Source organism: Aplidium turbinatum, chromosome 10, assembly GCF_918807975.1.
Source record: "Aplidium turbinatum chromosome 10, kaAplTurb1.1, whole genome shotgun sequence".
Taxonomy (NCBI): Eukaryota; Metazoa; Chordata; class Ascidiacea; order Aplousobranchia; family Polyclinidae; genus Aplidium; species Aplidium turbinatum.
In genome coordinates this window covers 8583309-8594305 of record NC_137481.1, presented here as the reverse complement: position 1 = coordinate 8594305, position 10997 = coordinate 8583309, and the positions used below count along the sequence as shown (strand labels likewise).

General features: G+C 33.4%; 1 protein-coding gene across 1 annotated transcript; it reads right to left on the bottom strand.

The window, feature by feature from the left end:
- Window positions 1-355: 355 nt before the first annotated feature.
- Window positions 356-7605, bottom strand: LOC145778702 (dickkopf-related protein 3-like). The gene is made up of 8 exons (XM_082590256.1): window positions 7350-7605; window positions 6311-6396; window positions 5268-5385; window positions 3618-3707; window positions 2784-2956; window positions 2084-2271; window positions 1711-1790; window positions 356-1071 (listed from the first exon to the last, which is right to left on the bottom strand). The coding sequence occupies exons 1-8, from the start codon at window positions 7582-7584 to the stop codon at window positions 854-856; spliced, it is 1188 nt and encodes a 395-aa protein (XP_082446382.1). The 5' UTR covers window positions 7585-7605; the 3' UTR covers window positions 356-853.
- Between the last annotated feature and the right edge of the window lie 3392 nt (window positions 7606-10997).

The following is a 10997-nucleotide window of genomic DNA, read 5'->3' as shown; positions in this document are numbered from 1 at the left end:
TGAGTTAAAATCGAACAGACCAACACCTCACTATTTGCTTAGCGTGAAGCTTAATGAGGGACATTTTGCCTAGATCTACTAACGTTCTGCCATCGGTCTACATATTTAACACTGAACAGTTTTACATTGTTAATTAATTATTCAAGGAACGTAATTAAAATAAACCTTTTAATCCTGTCCATTATTGTCAAAGAGAAAAGATTTAGCATTGTGTCTTTTTTGTTTTAATCAAATTAGTTTGTTCTTTTTCTATGATAGATTCCTGGCACTTACAGTAGATAAAAACTTTAAGCCAGAAGAAATGCCAACAGCTTTGTTGATTACTCAGAAATCTAAAAGATTTTTGTGTTTTCAATGTTCTTTATTTGACGTAACAACATTGCGGACAAAGGACGATTTATTTTAGTTACGGTACATAACTTTCGAAACATAGGCATAAATAAAAAGTGTGCAAATATAGGAAGAATAAAGCAGACAGACAAACAATAGTAACAGCAACGACACCTAAAGTTTATTGAGTATGGCCTACAGAGGCTAAGAGAGCAACTGCGTATCAATGTCACATCGACAATTTTCTATCATTTTGATTGCGACTGTCTAATGCGCATGCGCAAATTGTGCAGCGCGCTCGTTTCCTTTTTTTTAAATTGTTTTCAGAACCAACAAAAAGTTTCAGTTGAATTATTAGAATTTCAACAGAATTTATAGGCTACAAAAATCAATCAGCAAGAAAGAATGTATCAAAATCAACTTTTAATTATCCAGTGATGTACGCCATAGGATTTATTATGTCGGTAATCATAAAAGAAAAACATAAGGTTGGTATAAAATTTTGAAACAATCATCTGCTAAGTCACATGACTAGATCATTCAAGGAATCCATAGCTATCGCTTTCTTTATAGCTTGGTGACGTCGAAGGACGTATGGGCTGACAAATCGTTGATCATTTTCTGCTTCGACTCGTGCTTGCCAACGTGGGTCGAGCGTATCTTGATTATTCAAGCCGCTTGGAGGCGCCACTTCCTTAGGTCCGCTGCTTCCGTAACTTGATTTTTGCTGCACTTTCAAAGCTGGAAAAAATGTTACGCAGGTTAGCAGGAAATCAAACAGAAATATTTCTGTGATTTTTTGACATAAGTGGTCAGGACAAGTATGTTCTCTAAAATCGGAAAAACCATATGATGGAAATTTAATTCATCTCAACAAGCAAATTAAATACACAGACTTTCCCTTCATTTCTATAAAAAATACTTTGCTTGTGGAATTCATCAACGGTTGATTGAAGACTTGACTTTAAGAAATGCTTAAGTTATGAAACAAAGATTTCGAAAAAGATGAAGGTTAACGTTGTTTAAAGATAGATCAAAACACGTGTTGAATTATTTTGTACAAGTTAATAATGTGAGAACATCATTCAGTTTATGAAATAAACTTTTACATGAAAAAATGCTTTTACGATTAATCTTCACGATTTTAGCATTAACTCAAAATATCAAAATCACTTCTGTAGTTCTTAACCTCAGGTTTGCAATTGCATTATTTGCAAATCTGATATCGCATAGCAATCAGGTTGGCTTGTGGTCGTATCAAATAAGTAACCCTACGTCAAACTTTTGCTAATGGCTTTGAAATTTTTTGTTTGGGTGTGAACATATTTTCCGGTACTTAAGCTGATGGTTATCGTGATTTTGCATGCCTCTAAAACTAACCGTCTTTGTAATTTATTTCCGATAAACAGGTCTGGGTGAATTTGCGTTCGTTGGATAGAGTCTCATACAGTGCTGTTGATCTGTAACACATATACACTGTTTCATTCTATTTGAATAAGTGTTGCGTCTGGTAATTGTTATCCAACATGATAACTTATCCATGTTACTTTTTCTGTGTTTGATTTAGGCTAGTTCTGCTTGGTGCATTGAGCACTTTGTTTGCAATTGCTGCAACTTATCCTTGGAATATTGTTTCATTCAATACTTTTCAAGATTTTATTTCGGCATGAATATGAAACTAAGGCCGATGAAAAAAACAATATAACAACACAAAATCACAACCTAGCAGATGATGATAATGGTATTACTGTACCTTGCTCTGCAAACAAATCCTTTCTCGCAAGGACAAACGTAGAGATTGGGTCGTGCCAACATGATCTCTGACGGTGAGTTTAAATGAGGTGAGCACTGCTCATTCAGCTTTGCTAGCGGCTTGCACTCGCTTTGAGGAAATCCCTCTAGCTTGGCACAGCATAGACCAGGCTGACAGTCATCCGCTGTCTGAAAATGTACAAGAAACTATCGATGAACAGAATCCCATATATTATGAATGATTTTGATCCAAAAAAAGGCGAATTTTGTTTAGTTTCAATGAATTATGCATGTACCAAAGCAAAATTGTTTAGCTGTCATTGCCAAGACAAGCCGTCGTTTTACTGTTGAAATAAGAGCAAGAATAGAATGATCAATAAATTATTTATATAAACCGTATTATACGTCTGTACCCAGGGACATCATTAATTATGAAGTAACATAAAATAAAATTCCATTTACTTAACAAGTAATCTCTGTGTTTTGACGTCCTTTACAATCAGTCCCAAAGCTAATACTGAATAATATATTTCACACACTTTATTTTTACCACAGTCGTGTAGAAGAATAGAGCTCTGAATCGCACTTCTCTCTCAAACCACATACAGTATAGCCTACAGTCTACATTATCATCCAATAATAAACTACGCTATTGCTATAATTATGATAAAACTATTTGATAAGATTTTGAGAATATTTACATCGCAAATAGTTCCACTGGATCCAGGCATGGCATTTTCCTTGCAAGTTCCTTCCACGCACATTGTAAGGCTGCTGCTTTCAGAACAGCATTGGGCGTCGTCCACACAAGCAGAACCGATATTCATGCAAGTCATACACTCGCTGTAGAATTGTGTTTCAAAGCAGTATTGGCCTACCAAAGAAAAGCGATCTTGATGAGAAATTTAGCTGCTAATCATTTTGGGCTATACTACCCAAAAAATAAACCTAAAGAAATCCATCACAAAAACATCGAATTACATTTTATGAATACAAGTGAACCAAAATGACCTTTTCTGATTAATCATTTTAATTTTTTCAATACCGCATGTCTTAAATTCATGACGTTACAAATGCTTTTTTAATCTCTCAGTCGGAGCCTTTTTATTTAAAATCGATTGGGTTTTCTGCTGAGAAACAAGAGCTTATCCAAACATAGGCGAAGGTCAACCAAGCAACCTCAGCCAGAAAATCCGTTCTTTTTACATTGATTCAATATCTGCAGACAGTGCGTAAAAGTAAAATGGATTGGGCTGAGTTGATGACTGGGAAACGCAGAAATGTATTTCTTTAATTTTGTTTTTGCGTCGGTGAATATTCAGAATAAAATAATATAATCTGTTTGTGATGTGAGTAAAAACGTTTTTGCTGTCTAATTAAAATCTATCTATTTGTTGTCTATTTAAATCGTACACAGTTTGATGTTGGTTATATTTTTAGAACACCACAAAATATTTTCTTGGTAAAATGTCGTCGGAAAACCTTCGCCAAACAAATGGTCTTTGACTTTTTCAAACAAAGATAAAGGTTCTTACCATCATCGCACGGATGCTTCAACGAGCACTGGAACAGTTGGTCACTCGTTTCAGGTGCAGCTTCTAGAAAACTAGATACTCTGGTAGATTCTGAAAAACAAGAGATAAGTATAAAAACTTTTTGTCACTTAAAACAAAATGGCCATGTGGTCCGAATAAATATTGCAATGACAGAAAGTCCAGAACAAGACCAACGATCATAGATTTTCTTGACAACATAATAAAGTCTATGTTTTCATAAACGCCTTCGATAACAAAAATATGAGCCTATAATAGCAATGTTATAGGCCTACGCTTAGGGTATAAAATATTTATTTACTGATGTTAAACAGCGGAAGGACAGACCATATGTTATAGTTGTTGTGTATACAAAATGAGATCCATAATCTGCTTGTATGTTACCCTTTTGAATCTTGTTTGAAAAAATGAAGAAGCCTGATTTCAAGATACAACAGACCTTCATATTCGTTTTAAAAAGTTTTTTAACGCTGAATGTCTCTGTATCTTTTATATAAACCCTAGTCTTTCTCTTAAGGAAAACGGCAACGATTCGAAATGTAAAATGTTTGAATGTTCAAGTCAACGACAAAAGGTTCAAATGTATTCCATTAGATTTCTTTGTAAATTTATGCACAGAGCATAAAAAATGATTTGGTTCAATAAGAAGTGCAATTGAAGACCTGAGTTGAAGAATTACTTCAGTCCAACATACGACTTTTAAGGTAAAGCAAATTAAAGTTCTTTCAACGCTGTTTAATCTTTTGTTTCAAAACAAACACCAGCGTGTGTACAGCATAGTGAAATTGAGTCGTTTTTAAATCAACTTTTGCACAGACACATACAGTACATTGACCATCGTACAACATATTTTGGTGATAATTGAATTTCCACAAAATGTGACTTGAGCAACTAATTACCAGTTATGCAACTCAAGTCTTCAATAGCAGTCTCAAATATTTTTCCCTTTTGCGTGACTGAACTGAATGACTAAAAAAACACGGAGCTTCGGAAATCAATTAAAAAGTGATTCTATACGTCACGTGATTGCAACTGACAAGGTCTCATGACAACCTCAGTTTTGTTGATTCAAATAAATAATTCAACGGTTTTTCGATTGATGACGCACGATAAGAAACGACAATAGTTCTGGACTATTTAGGCTTTTTAACGATACGGCTAAGCCTTTGACGCGCAATTTCAAACTTTTAAAGCAAATTATCAATATCTATGACACACCAGATAAGCTACATTTAACATAAAATATAGAATAGACTTACGTGTAGAACAACTAAAACAGCTGCGTTTTTTTTTATTATAAAAGTAGTTAAATATAATTGTCAGTCTAATGTAAAACGCTGGGCTATGGAGTCGGAAGTGAGAAGAAATTTAACCTATTCCAAACTGGAATCAATCTAATAAAAATTGCGCAGTCGGCTATGTTTAGACGGACTCCAGTCCTGTTAAAAATCCTGCCATGCTTAAAAGCAGGTCTACCACCGCAGCTGAATATTTTTGGGGTTGTGAAATCTGAATCAACGTCTAAGGACGTTCAATCAATGCCAAAAAAGGAATTTTGCTACTAGGCTTATGGTTCATAACGTAAGAAAATAATATATCACCAAAACAAAATAAAAAAGCATTACAACTCACTTCCATCTTTGCTTGTCGACTTGTCAATACTCTCTTTTATGTCCACAGCAGTGTTGCCAATGTTTGTGTGAATTTCGGTTGCATTATGATAATTCGGTGGCAGATCTTCTTTCACATCCTGGTGCACAAAGTACCCCAATGTCAATGCCAAAAAGATTATGTCTAATTTTTGGCATATTTGCTCTGCAGGTTTAGTCAGATTTATTGGGCTCCCCTGTTTACATGAATTTTATGACTAAAACTATGCTGCACAGAGTGAGAAGAAATACCCCAATATTAAAGAACAATTTTAATCGAAGTCATACGCAGACCATAATCTCATTTCATCAATTTGATCTGATAAAATTGATTTGATGACAGATGAATACGTAACTGGGACAACCATAACGAGCCGATGTGCCCCACTACAGATGATTAAACGAAGCGTAAACATGGCTATCGACAGTGAGTCGATAAATTGCTATTGTGGGGACAAGCAAACGACACGGGCCAGAATTCTTGTTATTTTTACCCGTGCGTTTATATTGACAAACGTGATTAATGACATTAAATTTTTGGGTAAACTTTCAAAGAAAAATTCAAAACAATACAATATGTCAAGTCGATTTTATTACAATCTTTAACCAGGATAATGTCGCAATGTCTAAAAACAATTGATTTTCCATCGATCAAACAGGAAGCTCGTACAGTATTGTTGACATATAAAATGATCGTACACAAAGACACCTGACAAGACCATATGCTCTATAGCGAGAATAATAAAAAAATTAACGTGAAATTTATGGCTATGCATGCTGGCCAGTAAAACATATTTCTATTCAAGCTCTCAGCTAAAAAAATATGAGCAACATGTATTGATAAACGATAAGAAGGAGTCATATTAAAAACGTATTTTGTATTACTATATGAAGTGATCAATCTACTGTAATCCGGTTCCGTATTGATGTTTTATTTAAACGTAAAGGTTTTTATGTCATTGTCGTCTGCTCAGTCATAAAAGAATGATAAATTATTATGTAAACTGTTTTAAAATCTTTTTTTACCGTTATATCATCCAACCACCTCCCATCTTCCGTGTCAAGCGCCTCTTCAAGCTCCTCTAGCTCTTTTTGAGGATCTTCTAGATTTCCTGATAGAAAAATGCATATAATTTTTTTCAATCTTTGTTTGTTATAACTTTTTTGGCGCTCAAGTTTTCAATAATGAGAAAATGATTTATTTTATGTTTTTGAATAAGCATAAAATTTTAATACAAACAAAACCAGCGTAAAAAAGATATCTTCTTTTCAAATAAATGTCACAAAATTGAAAATTAATTTTAGTTAAAGCGTGGTTTCAGCTACATAAAAAGCAAATAGTCAAGCAAGTTGACAACTTTGTTTAATAACAAGAAAAAAACATAAATAGCATGACTTTAAAGGTTTATCGTTTGGTTTCATCTCAGTTTGTCTAAACATTATAACTGGTAACATCAAAAACTAGGGTCAACGAAAAGTGACTCAATTTCACGGATGAGTGTTTTGTTGAAATTTATTTTGGGGACTTCCCATGTTAAAGAGTTTCAAATTTGATATAAAGTGAAGGTTTTAAAATTTAGTTTTCTCTAAGTTTTAGCTCCAAATAAGGTGACAGCTACTTGTACCACAACGAAAATATAAATGCAGTAAAACCAAGGAAAGGGAAGCCTGTGCTCTCTTCTTCATAAACATTAAGTGGACCGATTGAGAATATACCTTGTTTTACAGCATTGTGTGATCAAAAAAACCCGATTACAGTAAATAAGTATTTAAAGCAGAGGTGATTTAAGACACCCAGAGTCAGACAGACAGCTGTTTCAATAGTGGTAAATTTTAGTTACAAAGGTTCAAAGAAATCTGTCTGTTTAAGGTTTTAAGAAATCAAAAAAATAATGGTATAAAACTATGATGACTTCCAAACCCAGTAGGCTACTAAAAAAAAAATGCCATTTCAATAATTTATTTTCTGCATAAATGCAAGCAACTACATAAGAAGATGTGTGGTACGTGTTGTAGAAAGTTAGCGCCAAAAAAGTATTAAAAAAAAACATTTACACAGACCAACCTTCCAACACTTCTTCTTCGTCAATTTCATTTAAAAGTTCATTCAGTATAATGTTGTAAAATATTTCACTTTCCATCTCGCTTGCTTCTTCAGAATACTCGTTGTAGCCATCGTCATCAAATAGGTCAGTTTGGACAGAGGACGCTTTTGACTTTGGATTGATGTAGTATGAAGACACACAAGATACTCCAATCAAGGCTATCAAGCTACAGATGACAAAGCTATGACCAATCATTATTACAAAATATATAATGCTAGTTTCTGCAGCATAATCAAACAGTTAAGTGATTTTTGTTCACTGAAAGTCATGATATATAAATGCTCATACAATCTTTTTCATGAAGTTATGTGTCTTGTTTTAGTTAAATTTTAAGCATTACTCTTATCTAAATCCATTAGGCATGCATTCAATTAGGGAAATTAGAGCTTTTTCACAGTACATTTGTGAAGTAAAACTTCAAAAGTTATCATGCTATAGCTATTTGCTAATCGTTTCGGTTACAATTATTTTATCGCATGTTTGAGTTACTGTATTTGCTCGTGTCCTATTAGTTTCGCAAGTAAAAATATATATTTTGCCCTCAAGTTCAATCTTAACTACAAACAATTTTATGCTCCGTGGATGACAAAATACAATTGCTCTTTCCTTAAAAGTGACTATCAAATTTCTGGAACGGTGATTGGTTTACTGTTCTTCTTCGAAACTTTAGAGTGGTACCGTACTAAAATTAATCATGGTTTCAACAACAACAAAAATTAATAAACTAGATAACTTAACTTCAACTGCTTGATATGATAACCGCTTGAACACACTATGCACTTAATAGCAAAACCAGTAAGACATGCATCCTGTATTTCTCTCAAGCAACTTGAAGACCTAAGCCGAAACGCTATAGAGTTCTTCTTCTTGCTTATGAGGCAGCAAATTCAGGCAACATCTCCCAATTGTTGCTACCAGTGCAATGTCTTCATATTAAGGTCTATGAAATCCACATGTTCTGCAGGTCGACTATAGAGTTATAGACTTCTTACATCTGAATTAACATGTTTTGGGATAGTTCCAGTGCCTAACAATACTTTCTTGATTGTTAAATCTACTGTTTTCCGTACTGGGTAATAAAGACCTTATTCATTAATTATTTAATGACTATCGCACAATAAAATCAGTAGCTAGGCTAGTACACTGCAGGCGCAAAGGACATCTATAACTTGTTATATTTTCTTTTTTTCTCATGAGTTTTTCTTTCCCGTTGAATAAGGATATTATAGAGAAAATGCAGCCAACTGGCCAACTTGTGCTAACAGTTCACCTTCCAGTTTGCTACTGATTCATTGACGAGTAACCTCGCACAGCAGCATCTATTATTCTGTCCCAGGCCTTTTTCTCTAACAGCTTGTATGAATATTTCATGCGATATCCTCAACTTGAAATCTTATACACGTAAATATCAGCCAAAACTAACAGTAGAGATGCATGTCTCAGAAATGTGTAGCTGCATTGTGTTATATCTTGACTTTTGCATAGAATGTTCTTTGTTTATATTAGAATTTAACAAAAATAAAGTTTCCTTCAGCGATATTTGGATACAAATCCTGTCCTTTCAAGATAATACGGTATACAAAACACGAAGATGTTTTAGAAAGAAACACACTTATTGGAAAATTTCGGTTAAGTAAAGTATATTTTTAGAACTACTAAGTTTTTAATAATCTGCCAAACATTTTGAGCTTCGTCTTACTCGTTTTAATTTTTCAGTTTCCTCAGGTTACTCCTCTAGTATTTGCAGACAATGTTAAAATGCTACATGTTTGACAAAATTTCACACTTAGCCTACCTCAGATGTATAATTTCCAGGTGGCAAAGCGATTCATAATCTAAAAAAATAGTTACTGTAGTTCTGCATAGCCTACACCGATTGTAGGCTATTCACCACGAACGCCAGTCTTTTTGTGCTTGTAAACAAGTTATAAAAATTTCTAGACCAATAAGCGAGCCCAAAAAATAACCTTTGATAGTAGGCTACGCCGATCAGAGTATACTAGATTAATGAAAATCACCAAGTTAACATAAAAGTAAAGAAAGATTTACGTTCTTTGGCAACTATCTAGGATAAAAAAAAATGGAAGTTAGATGCAAAAAACATATGTTATAAGAGGTAACATACCTTATAAGAAAAACGAAGAAAAAATATGATTTGACATTGCCTTGCAGCGTAACACAAAACCTTGGGAAATATTGTTTACAATAAAAATAAACTTACTCAAGCACAAAGAGCTTACATAGAGAATAAATTACAAATGTTAGAGTCATGAAGTTATAAAATTAAATTTTTTGATGATGTTTAGTAGAAAAAATTAAGTCCGGTAGTCAAAAATCTATATTTATTTGCGCTTACAAAAAGTTAAATAAAAAACATAAAATATTAAAATTTAAATAGTTTTGCTGACGTTCTACGTCACCATGGCTTGTCAGCACGTTTGAGAATGCCACAACCTTCACCGTTTAGTGAAGAGAAAATTAAGAGTGGACAACAATCAGTTTTGAGTGAGTTTCGACAAATGCTTTCTGCGAAACCATAATTTGTTTACGTTTTTTATCTGTTCTTGTTTAAAAAACAAAAGCTTGCTGTTTCAATGTATCTGGGAAAGTTCTTTTAACTTAAAAACGAAATGATTGGAACTTCTGGTCAATTTGATCAGAAAATAAATAGCCTAAAATTGTAGATACTAAACTCATGTTCAGCAAACGTTTGATGAACATAAGTTTAGTATCTACAATTTAAGCTCTTTATTTTCTGATCAAATTTCCTAAATTCTTTCTTTAAGTTCGTGACATCGTCAGTAATCCGTTAAATTAAAGATTCGTTGAAATTTCTGGAAAGCAGTGAAAACTTAGAAAAACGCTTTCAGAGCTGGAGCGATAAAAATACAATAATTGCTGTTGAAAATTAATTAGTTTTTCTGTTATGAGTAAGTGTGTTTTAAGTTTCCCAGACCCAACTAAGATAAGAAATCAAATCATTAATAACTTGCTAACACATGCCCGATAAAATGCACAAACATATTGTGGTAAACAAGCTTTATATTTTCAATGCATTTCTACCCAACACAAAAAGCTGAATTTTTATTGTTTTCTGTTACAGAGCTTGCTGTTGGCAAAAGCGAAGATCCTTATAAGCTGTAATAATTATTATCAATCCGTCTTAACTTTTGGCTTTTTTCCATTTTACCACATGATTGATCTTTATCTCCGGTAACGTGTACCACGCACTGATTTGCGTTTAAAATATTTATTGAATTCTAAAAATAGCTATAACTTGAAATTGTTTCAAATTTTTTTGCTGTTATAAATACAAGAAAAACATAAAAATAACGAAACTATTTTGTGAGTAAAACGTAGATAGCATCAACCGTATACAGCAGTGCGATTCTTACCACAGTCGAATATGTTTAACCTTTTTGCCACTCACCTATCCACCTTTGAACCTTTATCAAGTTCTACTTCACTTTGGCATTTTTATCTGTTTTATTATCATTTTTATCTGTTAAAAAGCGAGGTTAGGAGACAACATGGTGGTTTTCGATGTTGAAGAATTGCGTAACAGAGTTTTACTTTTAATATAATTGCAATAACCATTTTCTGATGTG

What these genes read in the sequence shown, in the direction of transcription:
- LOC145778702 (XM_082590256.1), bottom strand. Translation starts at nt 7,584, where the DNA reads ATGATTGGTCATAGCTTTGTCATCTGTAGCTTGATAGCCTTGATTGGA. An exon ending in GAAGCATCCGTGCGATGATG is followed by an intron (nt 2,957 to 3,617) that starts GTAAGAACCTTT and finishes TTTCTTTGGTAG; the next exon opens with GCCAATACTGCTTTGAAACA. An exon ending in GGATTTGTTTGCAGAGCAAG is followed by an intron (nt 1,791 to 2,083) that starts GTACAGTAATAC and finishes TATGTGTTACAG; the next exon opens with ATCAACAGCACTGTATGAGA.